The 18577-nt window shown below is 45.4% G+C and overlaps 1 protein-coding gene across 4 annotated transcripts in view; it reads right to left on the bottom strand.

Moving 5' to 3' along the window:
* Nucleotides 1-3056: 3056 nt before the first annotated feature.
* Nucleotides 3057-18577, bottom strand: part of RUBCN (rubicon autophagy regulator) — a 63512-nt gene continuing 47991 nt past the window's right edge. For all 4 annotated transcript variants that reach the window (XM_040249471.1, XM_040249463.1, XM_040249455.1 and 1 more), the window contains 9 exons: nucleotides 12623-12683; nucleotides 11623-11755; nucleotides 10596-10741; nucleotides 9953-10017; nucleotides 8670-8908; nucleotides 8073-8134; nucleotides 7472-7625; nucleotides 6045-6138; nucleotides 3057-5813 (listed from right to left, as the gene is read on the bottom strand). In XM_040249471.1, the coding sequence (XP_040105405.1) occupies nucleotides 5635-5813; nucleotides 6045-6138; nucleotides 7472-7625; nucleotides 8073-8134; nucleotides 8670-8908; nucleotides 9953-10017; nucleotides 10596-10741; nucleotides 11623-11755; nucleotides 12623-12683 (1133 nt within the window). In that variant the 3' untranslated portion in view covers nucleotides 3057-5634. The remainder of the gene's footprint in view (nucleotides 5814-6044; nucleotides 6139-7471; nucleotides 7626-8072; nucleotides 8135-8669; nucleotides 8909-9952; nucleotides 10018-10595; nucleotides 10742-11622; nucleotides 11756-12622; nucleotides 12684-18577) is intronic.

Below are 18577 nucleotides of genomic sequence, written 5' to 3' on the forward strand. Positions count from 1 at the left end.
GGTGGGGGTGGGGGGCTCTATCGTTCCCTTTCCCCTCTGCAGGCTTCATTTCTGCTTTCACATTGCCAGAACTTTCTTTCGGTGAGCTCAGTGGCTAAAGGCTTCCAGTGGTTAAGGGAAACATACAACTTTTCTTTCAGACCTTGGTGTAGAGAGATCTATTGTTGGCATCTGGGCTGAATTTCTTTCTTTCGATTCTAAGTAGAGAAAGGCAAGGAGGTGAGGGGGAGAGAAGAGAAAGGTACCTTTTACTTTCCTCTCTTTCCCTCACTGCTGCTAGTGCTGAAGCAGTTTTGTGCTCGCTGTGGAAACAAGAGTTTGCTGGAGAGGCCAGGAGTCTGGCTGTTCCTGCAGTGGGCCAGGAGGAATGGGGAAATAAAGCCATTCAGGAACCACGGGCATCACTGTTCGAAAAGAAAACAGGTGAGAAATTGCAGAGGCTGAGAAAAGGACAGGACTTCCCTTGGGTTTGTTGCCTGATGATTACAGGTCACCTGTGCTGTGCTGTTCCGGACTTGAGTCTAGAGGTCTGCTGCAGCCGCTCTCTTGGCGGGGGATGGCCACTAGTACTCAACATCCTAGGAAACTCCCAACCACGCAAGGCTTCTTTTAACCCAGGAACTCTCATCTCGCTGGTCCGGTGTTAAGCTTACCTCCAAAACCAGAGCACAGCTCTCTGCTTTCTGTTCCTCCCCCAGAAGCAGTTCACAGAACTGAGGTAGGCGAGGGTGTATGCCCAGCACACCCTCGTGTTCTCCACGCTCCTAGAATAGTAGCTCCAAGTAGATTCTCTTTCCTTTTTAATCACATTCATCTTTGATCCCAGGAACATCAAGCTCACAATGGGAATGCCTGGGCCATCTGGCAGCTGCTTCACCAAAGTTTTATATGCAGTTTTATACTGTGGAGATTAGAAGTGGGAGAGGACTCTGACTGGCAGAAGAGCCAGCAGGATATGGTGGGCATGGTGATCCCTTGCTCCCATCCTCTAAGTCAAACGTTCCAAGGAAAAAGGAATTTGGGCTGGGTCTCGCTTTAACCAGGTTGCTATAAAAATTAAGCCCTCTCTTTGTACCATTAGAGGGTAAAGTAAACCTACACACATTTGGGGCCACAGAAAATGAATAACATAGTGCCACAAAGGATGACTGCCTGGCTCACAGTTCCCCTTTGTGGTATACCCCCAGTCCTTAAGAGGGAGCCCCAACACAGGCTCAAGAGGTGTGCAAATCCTGCATTTGAGGTTCCAGAGCTGCTCCGGTCTCTGCCCTTTCTATTCTTGGTTGCTAACTTTCCTTGGATTCTGTAATGTATACAAATATTTTTCTAATATCTTGCCCTACCCACATCACCCACCCCCATTTTTTACTCCCTATTTTAAAATGTCAGAGTTAGAACAAAGTATTTAGAATTTATCTTGTTTTTTAGAGGGTTTGGTGAGATGACAGTGACAACAGTATGTCATATTCTAGTCTAGATGAACATAATTTCTTTCTCTCTCATCTCCCTGGGATATCCACAGCTTCTACTCTTGTTCTGTTCTATTTTCTGCAAAAGTGGACACTGATATTTTTAACCAGATCAGTCACTCCTCTGATTAAAGCTCTTCAGTAACTTTCCAATGTTCTTAGAATAAAATATAAAATCTTTGGTGCCCAATACAATAAAACCTGCAATTCTTAGTAGGTCCTTTTTGCAGTTCCTTGCCCAAACTCCTTCTATCTTAGGGCCATCATATATGCTAGTCCCAGTCTGGAGCACTTTTCTCACTTCTCTGAGTCTCATTTTGGGGGTCTTGGTTAAAGCATCACCTTCTCAGGGGCCTTAGTTCTCTCCAATCTAAATGAGGTCCCTTTGTTATCTTTTTTTAACAGCATCTACCCTTTTCCTTGGAGAAGGCAATGGCAACCCACTCTAGTACTCTTGCCTGGAGAATCCCATGGATGGAGGAGCCTGGTAGGCTGCAGTCCGTGGGGTCGCGAAGACTCGGACATGATTGAGTGACTTCACTTTCACTTTTCACTTTCTTGCATTGGAGAAGGAAATGGCAACCCACTCTAGTGTTCTTGCCTAGAGAATCCCAGGGACGGGGAGCCTGGTGGGCTGCCGTCTATGGGGTCGCACAGAGTCGGACACGACTGAAGCGACTTAGCAGCAGCACCCTTTTCCTTTACATTTATTACAGCTCATAATTACACATTCATTTTGGTAACTCTGGGATGTCTGTCTCCCTGACAAGACTCGACGTGCCTGAAGAGAGAGGGCCTATATCTGTTTCAGTCCCTGTGACAACCCCTGAACCCAGTACAGAAACCAGCAAACAGTAGGTACCCACATATTTGATGGATGATTAAATAGGGAGAGACTGGCATGGCTGGAGAAGGTTGAGATTTAAGATAAGAACCTGAATTTGTGTGCTAAGGAATTTGTGTGCTAAGAAAAGGAATGAAATTTAAAGAGAAAAATCACCATAATGTGACAGCAGGTGGTGAGGAGACGCTGCTTTCCTAGTCAGAAATGCCACCTGACTCAAAGAGAAGGAAATTAATTTTCAAACCAGGGTGACTAATGGTTAGGTTTGAGGAAATATGATATTTACGTTGGCTTTAGACATACTGGCTGGAGCTGACCAAAGGACACTGAAGGGGAAATGTTCAGAAAGCTGCAGGGTGTAACTGGAGCTCCAGCAGGCTAGGAGCATGAAAGAGAAACTCGGAGAGGGTTGTTCACAGAAGTGGGGACTGAAGCATCTAAGACAACTCAGACCCTGTGGAAAGGAAGACTTACCTCACTTCAGGGGGCCGTTACACCAAGGCGACCGGGAGTGGGCACACCCCGTGCATTGTAAAGTGCTACAAAGTACTTTATACACAAAGACACAGACATCTAGAATGGTGAACTGATCTGCCCAAGGTCATGTGGCAAGTCAGTGACAAAGCATTCCAACCCACTTTTCCTGACTTGTAAGGTCCAATGTTCTTTGCATCGTAACAGAAATTTCCTGAATTTTTTGACGTGTCCACTTCCTGATAGTCAAGATAGGCAAGTGAAAAGCAGAATTTCATTTCCTTAGTTTATTAAAGATGACAATGAAATGTTAGGCTGTGTATGAATTACAGCAAGTAGAAACTCAGTTTGGAACACAAGTTGTACACACACGAACATCTATTTAGACTCTTGCTCCTTTTATGTGAACTCAACAAAAGCTCTAAAGCCTTGGTAGAGAGAGTTAATAACAGCCTCATTTAAGTGGAAAACATCTGCCTTCCACTCTTCTGCTATGTCTTGAATCTTGTCTCCACCTTGCAAGCAAACTCTTTCTTCCCTTTATTTATAGAAAAGAATACGTCTTCCCTCCTATTTCTCTCAGAAGGAACTCTCTTCAGTGCGTTCGGAGCTTCTCCCCACAACAGCGGGGATTTTCAGATACTGATAGGTTGCAAAGTGCTTTCAAAACACCCCATCCTCTTTCCTCTCTCCCCCTACTCTCAAATAAATAAATAAATGGTATCTGGTGTCAGGGTCACTAAAACAGATATGCAACCTAAAGGGACAGGGTTGGGGAGCTGGAGCACATGAGATTGCTGAGCTCAGCTTTAGAAAGTGTCAGCGTCTTCCGTCCTTTCATCCTATGCTACATGAAACACGCACGACAGTAACGAGAGGACATCTCTCCTCCAGTGTAGTGACTTGGAGTAAGAAGCTGGATTTTCAATTTAAACCAGAACTGGAAGTAGAGCTCACCATTTTCACAAACACCTTAGTCTGAATCTGAGGCCTAATTCTTAGCGAGACTAGAGTTTCACAATGTCATTCCGAAGCTCCTTAATGGACCAGGGAGTTTCTAGTCTGCCCTTCAACACTGGGCTGGGCTGGAGGCTTTGGCTTTCACAGCCCCTCTGCCCCCGCCATGAACTGAAGGGAGAACAGCCTCAGGGTCTTGCAGCCTGACATGGCCTTCAGATCCCAAGTCTGAGGCAGAGGGACCAGTGCCAGACATCAGCTTCTTCCCGCTCCCTCCTGTCCTGGGGGAGCCTCAGCTCTGTTACTTTACTGCCCCTTCTACTTCCAGTGACACTCCTGGTTGCCTCCGACTCAGACACTCAGCAGCTTCCACCAACCACGTGCAACTTTCTGTTCAGCTTCCCGGGGCAGCGCCCACAGCAGGTTTTTTCCTACTATCAACCAACTATGGAAAGACAGGCACCCAGGAAGCAGTCAGTCCCAGAACTAAAATGCTGTGGGCTTTAGTTCACAGAGCTGCCAGCCCTTGGAGCTGTGACCCTGACCAGTGCTTTACATACCAGTCAGGCGCTACAGCAACTTAAAGAATGCCACAGACGTATACACGGTCCCTGCAAAAATTTTTCCCATCAAAACACACATTAAAAGAGTGTGGGTGTGTGTTAAAATTAGTAATAAGGATGACTGCATATACTACCATCACCAGGCTAAAGAGTTAAGTGCATAATTGGCATAAAGGTTCTTGTTATCTTAAGAACACAGGAACATTCATGCTCACAGCCACAAACTATCATGTCTTTTAACACCACTAATAGCAGGAAGCTTTCACCTCAACTTTGACAAAAGAAACTAAGCTAGGAGCTCAGCCGCTGGGGAGGGTCCCAGCCCCACTGCAGGAGGGAAGGGAGAGCATGGAGTTCGGCCAGGCTTCTACTCAGAACTGCAGAGGCCTCCTGACGGAGGACAGAGTGGCAAGAGACTCACGGATGAGATGCTGGATGGGCTTCTGTCCTCACTTTAAGATGGCACCAGGGACTTGTCTGAGCTTGAGAGGTCACACCTGCACCACAGCTATGTTAACTGAAGGGGACCTTATCACCCAAGAGGAGGCCAACGGCTCCTCTGACGGAACCAATGGTCCTTAAACAAGAGTTGTGGCCTCACTTATGCTTGAAAAAGTCCTGGTCTAAGTATCAGTTCTGGTCTTTGTGTCAAGTCCCCCAGGGTAGATAAAGAAAGTCAGCCTGTGATATCATCTATGCCTAAAATACAAGAAAGTTATGACTGCCTCTTCGAGGTGTCTGAAGAGTCCAAGGTAGCAGTAACGCTGTTTTATGGCCTCAGAAGCACCTACATAAGAATGCCCACGGCGCAGTCCCATTCTCTGATGCTTCTCCTCAGGGTCTGACCCTGTTCCAGGACTGGGAGAGAGAAAACTCCACCCTCCTGTTTCAGCAGCAAAGGAGAAGTGAGTTCGCTGAGAAAGGCCTGGCTCAGAAGCTCTAGAATTAAAACAAAATAAAACTGGAAATGATTCTTGAGATGCAGCTGAAACCAGATCTGGTCCAAGTGGAGAAGGCCATGGATATTGGAAGAACTGGGTCTCACTGTCCACTCCCCTAACAGAGGCACTGGAAGCTTCACTTAGGGACCCATGTGTCAGCTCTGATGGAAATGCTTGGTACCTGCAAATTGTCACAACAGACTGGACCCCACCAACCTATATAAGGTTGAATACATATGGATATTAGACAGATCATAAAAATTAATAATGATGATAACAGTTAAAAAAAAAAGATAAAACCAAGTGGGGAAAGTCCTTAGGAGGGTGGCTTAGTTCCGCACTATATGTGACCCTCGCCCCCTAGAAAGAGCGCTTTCCGTGCTTTCTCAGGTGGTCTCCAGGTCAGTGGCCTCCAGGGCCAAGGTCTCGGTGGGTTCCTCCTCGTAGTCGGACATGTAGGACTCCAGGCTCTGCTTGGCCAGCAGCTCCCTCCGGGCCTGCAGCCGCTCACAGCGGGGACAGCTCCCAGACTTGAAACAAGTTTTATGGTAGCATGCTTTACACTCTGTTCAGGTTGGGAAGGGGAGAGAGAAGAGAACAATCTGTGTCATCTCAGGCTGGAAGCAAGTCACTGCCAGGACTCTTCCTACAGCCATGGCTTAGTGTACCTGTGGTGAGACACAGGGAGCTGCTGAACCAAACCCGGCTTCTGTTAACAGGGGCAGCTGACGGGAAATTAATAAGCCCTGGGCTCTGTGTCTTTATGGCCGACCCCATGCTGGGCACCAGCTCTCACCTTCACAGATCCGGCACTTGAGGAGCTCAAAGGGGAAGATGATGTCATCTTCATTCTGGCAGAACTCACAGATGAAGCCCTTGGCTTGGCAGAGCTGGGGAGGAAACAGACAGGCAGAAAAAGGAGGCAAAGTTCACCAGGAACTGGCCGAGAGGGTAAATACAAGAGGGGCGAGGAGCAAAATATAAATAAGACTTGAGGGGTTCCAAGGGCTTCCCCGGCGGCTCAGTGGTAAAGAATCCACCTGCAGTGCAGGAGACACAGGAGAAACGGGTTCAATCCCTGGGTCGGGAAGGTCCCCTGGAGGAGGGCATGGCAACCCACTCCAGTATTCTTGCTGGGAAAATCCCATGGGGTCTCAAAGAGTTGGATACGACTGGAGCAACTGAGCACACACGTGCGAGGGGCTCCAAAGTGTTCTCCAACCTTCAGGAAAGAGACTGGAGCTGGACTTAGCATGATAGCCAAACTGGGCCCAGGCTGGGTAGTGTCAGACAAAGTTTTAAGATGGAGACAAGAAAGGCACGAGTTTGAGAAACTCCAGCCACAAGAGTGGTTCTCAAAGGAGAGATGACAAGAAGGAAGGAATGGGGCCACAAAGGTCTTCCTAAAATAAAAATTCCAGTGTGGGTAATGATTTTATTTTGAAATGGGAACCACAACCAATTAAGATGAAATGTAAAGGCAAGGACAGTTTTCCAAAATAATATCCAGCCTTGGGCCAGGTTATAGTGAAGTCTTTCCAACTCCCCCTGCTACACAGGAGCTCTACATGTGCCCCATTTTAAGCTCTAATTCTGGGACTGTTGCAACAACACAGCCTGGACATATTCTAAGATGGGGAATTCTAAAAATGGCATTTCTGGTATGTTGGATAGATCAGGAACAATAATAACTTGCATCTACAGAATATTTAAGTTTACACAGTGGTGGTGGTGGTGGTGTAGTAGCTAAGTTGTGTCCGATTCTTGCCACCCCATGGACTGTAGCCCACCAGGCTCCTCTGCCCATGGCATGCTCCAAGCAAGAATACTGGAGTGAATTGCCATTCCCTTCTCCAGGGGATCTTCCTGTGGTATTTTCTGTGGTCTCAGTGACTGAAAATGCTAAGACAAGACCCTGTCCTCTGAGTCTAATCTAGGGTCCTCCTCCCACATCATGGCAACTCTTTAGTGAAGGCCCACTTAGTCCTATCCGTTTCCCAGGAGAAATGACAACACCACATCCTCTTCTAGTTCTAGATTCCTTAGATCTGGGTGATTTAGCTGTTCATCAACCCTGGGGAGAGCAAGCCTGTGCAGTTTCTCTCACAGTGTTAACAGGCCAACTCAACTTCCTGGAATTCAACAGCATGAACCCTGGACCCACGCTCCTCTTCACATCCCTAAGTAAGGGCCCTGCATCGTGCTAGAGCAAGAGTTTCTTACCACACATCGCTCTACATGGGCAGCCCCTGCCCTGGTGAGCTCAGCAAGCCGGGGCCCCAGCTCCCCCTTCCTGGTGGCAGTCAGGTCATTCAGTGAGTACAGGTGGAGATCCTCCGTCAGGTGGCCTGGAACGGTGTCAAAGGCATCCAGAAGCCTGCAGGAAATGAGGGGAAGTGGGCAGGGGCAGAGAATGAATGCTTTGTGTGGCCCATCAGAGAAGAAGGATTTCTATCCAGAAGCTGGTTAGGGATGAGAAGGGTCCTAGAAATAATGAAGGTGGGTAACACTCAGCCCACCCAGGCTACCCCAACCCTCCCCACAACCAGGCATCTGGAGGGTGAAGTGACTTCTACGCCCTTCTGCAGAGTGACTCGCGTCAGCTTGCCAAGAGTGGTGGGCTGACCCTGGATGGAATAACCAGAGTACCCCTTCCAGAGAGAAGGATACGTAGTTACTGCTGTAGTTCTTATTTACTATTTCTAAAATTTTCTGCATGATCCCCCTACTCTCCTGCTTTACATAACAAGGGCCAACTTCTGGGACACGTTTCTTCCAGAGACACTGACTGAGCCAGAGGTCTGTGGCCTCCATCAAGACTTACTCTTTGGCCAGTCGGCAGGTCTTGAACATGTTCTTCATGTGACAGAGCTGGATCCGCAGCAGCTGAAGAGAAGGGCATTGTGGGGGTGGGTGGAGGGGTCGGAGGGGGTATGAAGGAGAGGGAAACAACCATTAGAAAGAAAGTGCCTTTAAACCCTGCAGGTCTAGAAGGCTTGCATGCAGTAACCAGAGCCAGGCCTTTCTCCATAGCTTTAACTCAACAATATGCTTCAAAATGACCCCCACTCAGGGAAGGCCCTTTGCTAGGTCTGCCCAAATCACATACACAGCTGGGAGCCGCTGAAAAAATCCAGAATCCAAACTTTTGGCCTGACACCCTCTTCTCTGTTCACTTAATATTTTCAGTGAAGGGGAGAAATCCTGCTTTTGCCATCGAGTGCTATCTATAACTCTAGAGCTGCCTCGCCAGGTTTGAGACTAGCTAGACACTCTGGAAATGGCAAGAGAAAGTGCATAGAGAGAGCGAGAATGATAAGATGGTTACAGCTCTGCATGACAACAGAGAGGACTGTGGTGATCTTGGGAAACTGCTAAGAACAGGGGGTAATCTATGCCGTGACCTTTCCGAGGATCTCACCCGGACGTGATTGAGCAGCTTGACCTTCCTATAGAGGGCACTGTTGATGTCCTGCACATTGAAGAGAGGGTCGTTCCAGATCTTAATGAGCAAGTCCTTGGAGAAATTGCTGACGCAGTACTTGCTGAAATCCCACTTGCGCAGAACGCGGCTGGGGATAACCATCTGGGCATTCTCGTGGCAGCACTGACAGAAATACTTGCCCAAGTACTCACAGTACCGCAGCCGCTTGATGTAATCTGAAAAAACAGAAGGTCAACAGGTCAGAGGCAGCTTTCCCAACTATAAGCTGGTGAGGTGGCCTTGCTGTTCCTTTTGAATTAGAAGGAGGGCTGGTCAGTGGACTCCAACCACCTCTGTCTGAGTTCCCAAAGCCAGCAGAAACCCATACAGCGAGGCCTGTGGTTTCTGTGTCCCAGACTGGAAGCCATTGAGGAAATGAACGCTGCCAAGTTGGGAAGATCCAGTCTCCAAGAACCTGGCTGAGAGTATGGTAAGTCCCCTACATACAAACGAGTTCCATTCTGAGAGCATGTTCGTTAAGTCCAGCTTGTTCATAAGCCCAACAAAGTTAGCCAAGGTATCCAACTAACACAATCAGCTATATACTGCTGCTTTTATGCTTTCTCTGGACATCCTGGGCTTGAAGTAAAGACACTGTACTACTGTACTCTATACAGCTGTTGTTGTTGAGTCGCTCAGTCACATCCAACTCTTTGTGACCCCACTCACTTAGCCCACTAGGCTCCTCTATCCATGGGATTTCCCAGGTAAGAATACTGGAGCGAGCTGCCATTCCCTTCTCCAGGGGATCTTCCCAACCCAAGGATCAAGGCCGAGTCTCCTGTGTTGGCAGTCAGATTCTTTACTGCTGAGGCACCAGGGAAACTCACTCTATACAGTACTGAACAGTAAAGCACACCAAAGCACAGCCACTTGTAGAGGATGCACGCATGTGACAACGTACACCAGACACGTGGACTTCTGTGCTTGGACATGTGAACTTGTGCTCACACCTTTGAAAGTCCACAACTCAAAGGCTTCTATGTAGGGCACTTACTGTACACAATTTTCTCTGGGAATGGGCTTCTAGAAACCATTTTCTTCTGATTACCAGTGTTCTTGCCTGGTCCTACCCCTTCCCGCTTCCAGGCCCCTTCTTTTCCTTTCCCCCATTCTGTGCTGTTAGCTCCTCTTACTGCCCCTCTGACCAGCTCCCTTGCCCATGTGTGTGAGAGGGTGAAGCCCCTGGAGGGGGCATGAGGGTCAGAGAAGACACTCACCAGGATCAGTCCGGATGCCGCAACCTGCACAGCGGTAGTTCTGCTTGGCCACGGCAATTTTCCTCCTGAAGGAAGGGGAAGGAAATGGGCTACAGATACCAGCTTTATGAGGCTTCTGTGATGTACAGGGTGAGGACACAAACACAGGTCTCCCAGAAGCTGGGAAGGGAGGGGAATTCACCTATTTGTTTTTAAGAGTTGGACAAAACAAGCCTATTGGGGGAGCCCATTCAATGCAAGGATGGCAAGGTTAGAATTTAGGCCTAGGCAGTGACTCTCCCCAATAATGAGCCACACTTTCTGTACAAATATAAGAGATGACAAATAAAGAGGAGAGAAAAGGAAAGAAAAGCATCCATCCCTCTTAAGAGGGAGAGGGAAGAAAACAGCTCATAAAACTATTGGGAGGAAGGCAACAGGTTGGGAGACCAGTGATAAACGACCTCTTTTCCAGTTAGCTCTGGGAAAGAATGGGAGGTCTAAGAGTAAAACTTGCAGACAAGAAGGATAATCCTCTCCCTCGGCCTTTTAGAACTGTATGGGAGGTACAGCTGCAGGTAGAGAGAAGAGGGTAAGGAGACAGTTCTGACAACCCACAGAGAAAGTATCTGTTTTCCAAAGGGCACAGCCCCTGACTACTCACGTTGGGGCTGGATGAACATTAAAAATTATCTGTGGCCGGGGTGGCGCCCACTCCAGGTTGCCGCGAACACGGATACGCAGCTTGTAGATGTCAGCATGCTGCCCATCATCTGGGGAAATGGGCAGCGAGTCAGGGATGGGCAGGAGCTGCAGGAGAAAAGCACAGGGTGATCTTCCACGGACAGTCTGGGGAATACATTCACTTGACCCTTCTGACCGCAACAGAAACATAATTCATGAAAGACTTCTCAGAAACACCTAAGCAAGGGCTTCATGGAACCTTGGCCTCAAAATAAATAAGGGACCAGGCTATTAGAAGTGAGGGCCTTGGGTTTCAAGAATCTAAAGGAATGGAAACAGCACCCCAGTTGGTGGCGCCTCTCACTAAGGCTGTCCCTGAGCCCACCCTGGGCCTCTTGGTGCACCAGGGTGTGTCATGCCTTACTCAACTGTAGAGCAAAGAAGAACCTTTTTTCAGTTCTTTCAGATACTCTTCCAGGGTCTCAAGGTGGTCACAGCTCAGGTGTGCCGCCCCAGGTCTAGTGAGCAGTCGTGTGGGGTAATGACAGGGAAGGAGCTGCCACATACATGCACAGGCATGTAGGTGGACATGCACATGAGTTAAGTTGCTTCAGTCATGTCTTGGGTCTTTAAGACCCTATGGACTGCAGCCCGCCAGGCTCCTCTGCCCATGGAATTCTCCGGGTAAGAATACTGGAGTGGGCTGCCGTGCCCTCCTCCAGGCACCCTTCCTGACCCAGGGATCAAACCTGTGTCTCTTGCGTCTTCTGTATTGGCAGGTGGGTTCTTTACCCCCAGTGCCACCCTGGGAAGCCCAAGACAAGCACGCACACGTGCCTTCATTTATTCATTCCACATGTCTGCAGTGAAGGGCTTCTGCGAGTCAGGAAGGAAACACGTGCATTCATGCTAAACAGTGGATGTACGACAAAGAAGAACAATACCAGGAAGGCTCACAGCCTCCTGGGGCTGGGTGGTGGGTAGAGAAGTAGAGCTGAAGAGCCTACCTTTTGAGGGGCATCGTGCTCTGGAACGAGCCACTCCAGCTCCGAGGCGGCGGGGAGCTGCATCCCCTCAAACTGCTTCAGGAGCCCCATGGCCACTGCCTCAGCAGACGTGGAGTGCAGGACGCAGTGGGAGCTGAAGTAGAGAGAGTCAAGGGAGGCTGAACAGGGAAGACAGGAGGACAGGAGCCCTGCCTTTAGGGCCCGACAACTCACACGGTGATTTCCAGGCTGAGAGAACACTCACAGCCACCCCAGGCCACAGAGCTTTCTTTCTCATCATTTCCAGACTTGTGTGTACCGTGGAAAACACAATGGCCCACACAGAGTCCTAAGACTTGGGCTCAGGTACCATTTACTAGCATTCATGACTATGCTGGTCAAGAATTCTGTGTCAAATCCTTTCTCTAAACGTTTCTTTTTTGGAGGCCACACCACACAGCATGTGGGATCTTAGTTTCCTGACCAGGGATCAAACCCACGCCCTCTGCATTGGAAGCGTGGAGTCTTAACCACTAGACCTCCAGGGAAGCCCTAAACTTCAATTTCTTTAACTGCAAAATGGGAATGACAACACCTGTTTACAAAGTTGAGAGAGTCAAACTGCTCTGTGGACTCTAAAGACTATTGCTGCTCCCATGTGAGCTTCTATCTCCTCTAGCTGAGCCTACTATGGGGAACCTGTTCAATCTGATTTCATAGTCAGAAATCCTGATCACTGTTCTCTCTTTTAAGACCTCATCTTCTCGGGGTCTCTGATATAATCAGACTTATCAGAGAAGGAATAATCCACATTGAAAGCTTCGCTTCCACCAGAGCCCACCCTGTTTGAACCCATAGTCTTCTCTCTCTTTCCCTGGCTCACCACCACCAGGTAGGCTGGTCACATTAACCTTGCCTCTTTGTGGATTCAGATGGCGCCACTCCATCCATATGCCAAGAACTGGGTTTATTTCTCCACATATCCCAAAGTTGTATTTTAAAAAAAAAGAAAACTACTTACAAGGACTGAGAGGAAATGAAGGATTTGCTGTTGGAGGGCGTGCTCCTTCTGATGTCAGAATCTAAATGGAAACAACAGTTAAGGGGGACAGGAAATAGAAAGGGAGGAGGTAAGGATAATAATGGACACCAGTCCAAGCTACTGCCAGCTAAGCACTCAGGGCGGCAGCAAGGTGCCACATTCTATGTAGGATAAGGAGCAGAGTCCAGGTGAAGGAATACATACGATTTATAGTTTGACTCTGTTCAGATCACTCTGTTCTGTTCACCGGGCTGAATTAGTGACATTACACACAGCAGAGAGAAGGTCAAAGTGGCTACAAATCCAGGTGGAAACACAAACTCTGACTTGGTTTAAAGCAGTGAAGGAAAAAATGAAGCATCCTAAAGGCAAGCAGGGACATACTCTGTACCAAGCAGCGACAAATTACTCCAATTTCTCTCTCACCGTCTAAACCTCAAGCCCTCTTAAATGATAAACTCTCAGAAGTAAGAACTCTATCGAGCTCTTTTTAAATTTCAGAATCAGTACCCAGCACAGAATTTAGATCATAGAGGTTACTCATTAAATGTACTTGGAATTGAAACTTTGCTTCTAACATCTGACTGCTATTGGTATCACCCCTGAATGTGAGAAGTCTTCCATGTCTTTAACAAAGTTTCATGGAAAGACTCCCTTCCTTTCTGGTGGCACAGGGAAGAAAAGAACTTCCCTATGGCTTGGCAACTCCCTGGAGATGCCTGGTAAACAACATATTTTCATGGAACTATTCAACATGATCTTTATTATAGAACTTGCAAACACAGTCATGGGAAACTATGGCAGACTTTCCAAAGCCTATTTACAGTAAAGAATTTTGAAGAGGGTTTCTAATAATGATATGATTGAATCTCTAGAGATCTCATCTACCCAAATAATTTTAATAGAAAGAAAATATAGCATTCATGTTCAAGAAAGGCAGACAGAGCCTGTTCAAGTCATGGAAATAGGACTATTCTGATAAGTCTCACCCCTCACTTCCTTTGATGCCTCATGAAAAGACCTTTTCCTAATTAAACTTATATAATGACCAATCTACTGCATTTAAGCCCCTAAATAGAGCACCAGGCTTAAATGACATCACTCTGCACTTGGCCATGAGTTGCTCAATTGTTCTTCATGTTTCCTCTGTACACATATATATTTGTATGGATCACTAGATTATAATATCTCCTTGTGAGGAAATGAGATCATGTCTAATTGTTCTGTTTAGCCCCCAAATACTTAATACAGTGCTCTGTATACAAGCATATATTCAAATAATATTCCTGGCCTTGAGGGCCAGGCTTCAAAGCTATAAGTACAAGAGAGGAAAACTGAAACTTCTCAGCTTTCATATGCTCTTTAAGCATAGAAAAACTTAAGACAGCAACAAAATCTTTGACTAGTAAATAATAAATCCTATTTTATTTAACAAGTTCATGTATATCATATACTCTGAATTTGCACCATCCAAATCTACTTCCCAAGATACTGCTAGGCTGTATTCCATTCTAAATAGTGCTGTATTTCATTCCAAATAAAGCCCAAGATACTGGAGTGGGTAGCCTATCCCTTCTCCAGAAGATCTTCCCGACCCAGGAATCAAACCAGGGTCTCCTGGATTGCAGGCAGATTCTTTACCAACTGAGCTATCAAGAAAGCCCTCTAAATAGTGCTATTGGAGGGAAAAAAATTCTAGGTAATAGCAGACCTCGATAGACCACTGGGTTTGCAACGCTGATCTGAGTAACACTAAACTGCCTTGGATTGTACATAAGTCTTGCCTTGTCCTTAAAACCCTCAAAGAGCTTTGTACATGATAGGTTTTCAAAAAATATTTCCTAAATAATTGGCTCAAAGCAAAAAGCAAATTTCAGCCTGTTTAGGATAGAAAAGGAAAAAGAAGAGAAAATCTTAGATATTCTTGAGTAAAGAGCTAACAGTTATTACTGAGGGTGGACAATTCAAGGTTGCTGAAAACCACTGTCTTCATAAAAGCTATTTAGCACTTCTTCATCCTCACATTCTTTGAGAGAAAAAAAGTCTTTGGAAAATAAAGTGAAGTCATACTTTATCTTGTTTCTTCATTTTTACCAGAGGTACAGTAACGTCCTAGCTAATCATGAATATTTCCAAGAATGCAGAAGGTTCCACAAGTTTGGAAGTGAGGATCTTACCCCAAGAGTGGAGAGAGAGAGGCAGTGCCTGATACCAAAGGGACATCACACCCGTCTCTCGTCAGTGCCACGAAAGCCTTGTGGATACTAGGCCTCTGCTGTATCCTGCTCACTCTCCAGTCAGTTCAAGCAGACGATTAGCTTAGTGTGGTTGGAACACTAGCTGAAGATCTGGGTAAAAGTAGATCAGGGTCTAAGATAATTAAGGAGTAAAGAGAGAGAAGAAAGCTACTCAACTGAATGAGTTAAACGTACCCCAAATGAGAGCACTTTAGAAAGAAGTCTGAGAAGCTCTCCTTCCAAATGGGAGTTTGGAAGTGAGGATATGAATTATGAAAAATTTTATCAATTATTTAAGGAGAATTGATCAATTCTTTAATGATTTCAAGTGTTTCTGATGCTTTAGATAGGATAAAGCTATTATTATGGACTGGGTAAGTTAAATGATATTAAAAACAAACAACAAAATAACAACAAGTTATTAGAAGAATTTTTGTATGTCCAGACATGGGCATTGGAATGATCAGGGAAGAACTGGTTAAAATCCTGTACCCTAGCAAAATCTGTGCATTTTTAAATAAAACAAGCAAGGCACAAGAAGAGAGTCAACTTCAGAACTTACTGGCCAATCTGATGGTGGGTTTCAACCTGTGTTCCCTTCAGCAGATAAGGGGATACCCAACATTCAGAAATCCAACTCTAATGAATTTTCTGCAACTGCTGATTCAAGAGGAAACACTTTAAAATGGAGAACTACAATTACTTTTGTCTTAGAAGGAGAAAAAACATTATTAAAAGAGGGAGGGTGGGGAGGAGCAACCGATTACCTTGAATTCGATATAATTTTTAAACTTGCCAAAAATATAGTTCATGAACTTTCTTCATTATATATTGTGACAATTATCAGTTTATTGCCTTTCGGCTCCAAACCCGCCCTTCTTTTTGTCTGCTCTGTGATAATGGAGTTGGACTTGAAAACATTCATCTTTTGCCAGCTGGCACACTGTTAAGCTTTGCCAGCAGAGGGCACTGGAGAAACACCGGAGGAGGAAGGGAATTCTCTCACTGCTTCTGGTATGCTCCCCTAAGCAGACTCCTATAGTGCAAGCGACTCCCCAGGGAAAGCATGGCCTCAGAAGGAGTGCAGCAGAGTGCCACTGGTGGTATTTTTCATAAATGGCTTCCCTTGCACCTCCTGGGAAAGCTTCAGAGCAAGTGCTGCAGGCCTGGTACCTCCCATGAACCACTTCCCCTTCCCCAACACCCCTTGAGTTCTGAGGAACAACACTCCCTGGGGGCAGCCTCCCCCAGCACCCCAGAGAATGGCTTCCTGGTGAGGGCTGTTGGCATGGCAGCTTTCATGAACAACATCACTTGACACTCTCAGCGCAGCTCTGCAGCTTCAGAGAACTTCTCCACCATCCAGTGAGCAAGGAGGCCTGGACCTCAGCCTTGAGGGTATGGCTCTCTTCTATATTCCCTCCCTGTGGCCTCTACTTCGGCCCTAGAGATGGTGACTACTGCTTATATCTACTATTCCTGTATTCTTTAGAGTTCTCTTTACTCCTTATGAGCCAGTCTCCCATTACTTCAATCCCCCACCAGAGTTAATGATTCTTTATATTAAATTTTCCCTATTCAAATTGTCATGTGGTATCTGTCTCCTGAATGGACCCTGACTAGGTACATCTACGCGGAAGACTGAAATTCTAGAAAAAGGAAGATTAAAGAAGAACTGATGAAGTTGCAGTGGAAAAGGAAGAAGGAAGGAAAAAACGGAACTTCAAAACCTGAAAAACCAAAGAAATTGAGAAAATTGCCTGGGATCAGGAGCCTGTGAAAGATATTGTATCAATTTGGCAGATACCATCAGAAGAAACAGATGAAGTTCAAGAAGCCAGACACAAAAGATCACATACTGTATGACTGCATTTATACAAAATGTCCAGAAAAGGCAACTCTATAGAGATAGATTAGTGGTGGACTGGGGCTTGGGGTGCGAATGTAAATTAACTATAAATGGTAAATTAACTATAAATGGGCATGAGAGGGATCTTACTGAGGATGATGGAAATGTTCTAAAACTAGAATACGGTGGTGGCTGACAACTTGGTACATTTACTAAAACTTAGTGAGTTGTACACTTAAAGTGAGTGGATTTTGATATGTAATTATTCCTTAGTAAGGTTGTTTTTAAAAAATGGAATAGATGTTAATGAATACAAAGCTTTCTATGAATCAGCTTTCTATGATTACAGGTTTATATCCACTTTACTCCAAGGAAGAAGTAACCTTCAAATCTATTTCCTTCACAAACAGTTCTGGCTCCATAAGGTCTACTTGCTGAAATGGGATCTAAGAAAGGGACCATTTTAATCAAAGTATTATAATTATGCTGAGTATTTATCATAGATGATGTCTACAGTATGATGCTTAAGTAACCTTCCTTTGATAGAATCCAAAGAGACCCTTCAATAGCATATATTACCCAAGGTGATCAAAAAGAAACCTCTAGACATGATCAGAAAGACTGCTAATGAGAACTATACCGACACTTTTTAGAAAGACTTTCGTACTAGTGATAAACTTGCTTAAAGATCAGAAACAAATAAGAAAGAACAGAAAGCAATAAGGAAACCTAGAGCAGAGAAAAACGAGCTGCAAATTATGCTTTCATAATTGGGAATCTGTGTGTAGAAAGTTAAATCACTACTTTGGAGACACTTGCTTTCCCACCAAGCCCTCAAAATGTGTGGGATGGTGAGTCACAAGAAAAAGTAGTATTTTAGTTGAAAAATATTTCATATTCTTGGTTTATAAAAAATACTTTAAAGCACCCAAAATGGGGGAAGAAAGAATGCTAGGAAGACCAAATAAAAGTATGCTTTCTGGCTAAAGCAGATTGAATATGCTCTAATTGAGAAGTAGCTGACAGCCAGTAAATGCACATGCAAAGGACTTTGGTTGTGAACATATCAGAAACCACTTCTTTTGCTTGATTTTTGGTTCTTTTGTCACCCGGCATGTGGGTGACCTAGTTCCCCAACCGTCCCCAACCAGGGATTGAAACCATGTGAAATCTTAACCACTTGACCACCAGGGAAGTCCCAGAAACCAGTTTAAAAGTGAGTTAGGGGAATTCCCTGGCAGTCCAGTGGTTAGGACTCAGAATTTTCACTGCCAGGGCTTAAGTGCAATCCCTGTCAGGTAACTAAGATGCCATAAGCCACAAGGCGTGGCAAAAAAAAAAAAAAAAGTGACTTAGGATTGTTACCTCTCAAGGAAGACTATGTTAGAATAAATTATAATAACAGTTTAGAAGTAAAAGGTACCTAATTACTTTTATTTCTCTAAATCTTAATTTAATCTTATACATACAATTATTTCAAACTCAAGTGGCTGACAATATTAAACTGCTAATTAAAATTTTTAATTAATAAAATAATTAACTATTCAATAAATTAATAAAAGCCTGAATTTTGTTGTTTGTGTGTTTTAAAGCCACTTTGAACAGACAAGTGCTACTTGTTTTCGGTTAACCCCATCTACAGAAAACCCCATCTACTTGTCTGGATCATAAGGCAGTTACTAAGACCCAACATTTGTAGCAATAAGTCCTAATTGTAAACAAAGTACCAGAAGAGGTAGATTTCTGAACGCTGGCTCTGCAAATTCAAAACTCTGAAGACTGGAAGCTTCTTCTATACCATTCTATCTGACTTCTGCTGTCTAAATGTGTGTCAGTAACTTAGCTCTA

This window comes from Oryx dammah, unplaced genomic scaffold, assembly GCF_014754425.2.
Source record: "Oryx dammah isolate SB20612 unplaced genomic scaffold, SCBI_Odam_1.1 HiC_scaffold_2, whole genome shotgun sequence".
NCBI classification, from domain to species: Eukaryota; Metazoa; Chordata; class Mammalia; order Artiodactyla; family Bovidae; genus Oryx; species Oryx dammah.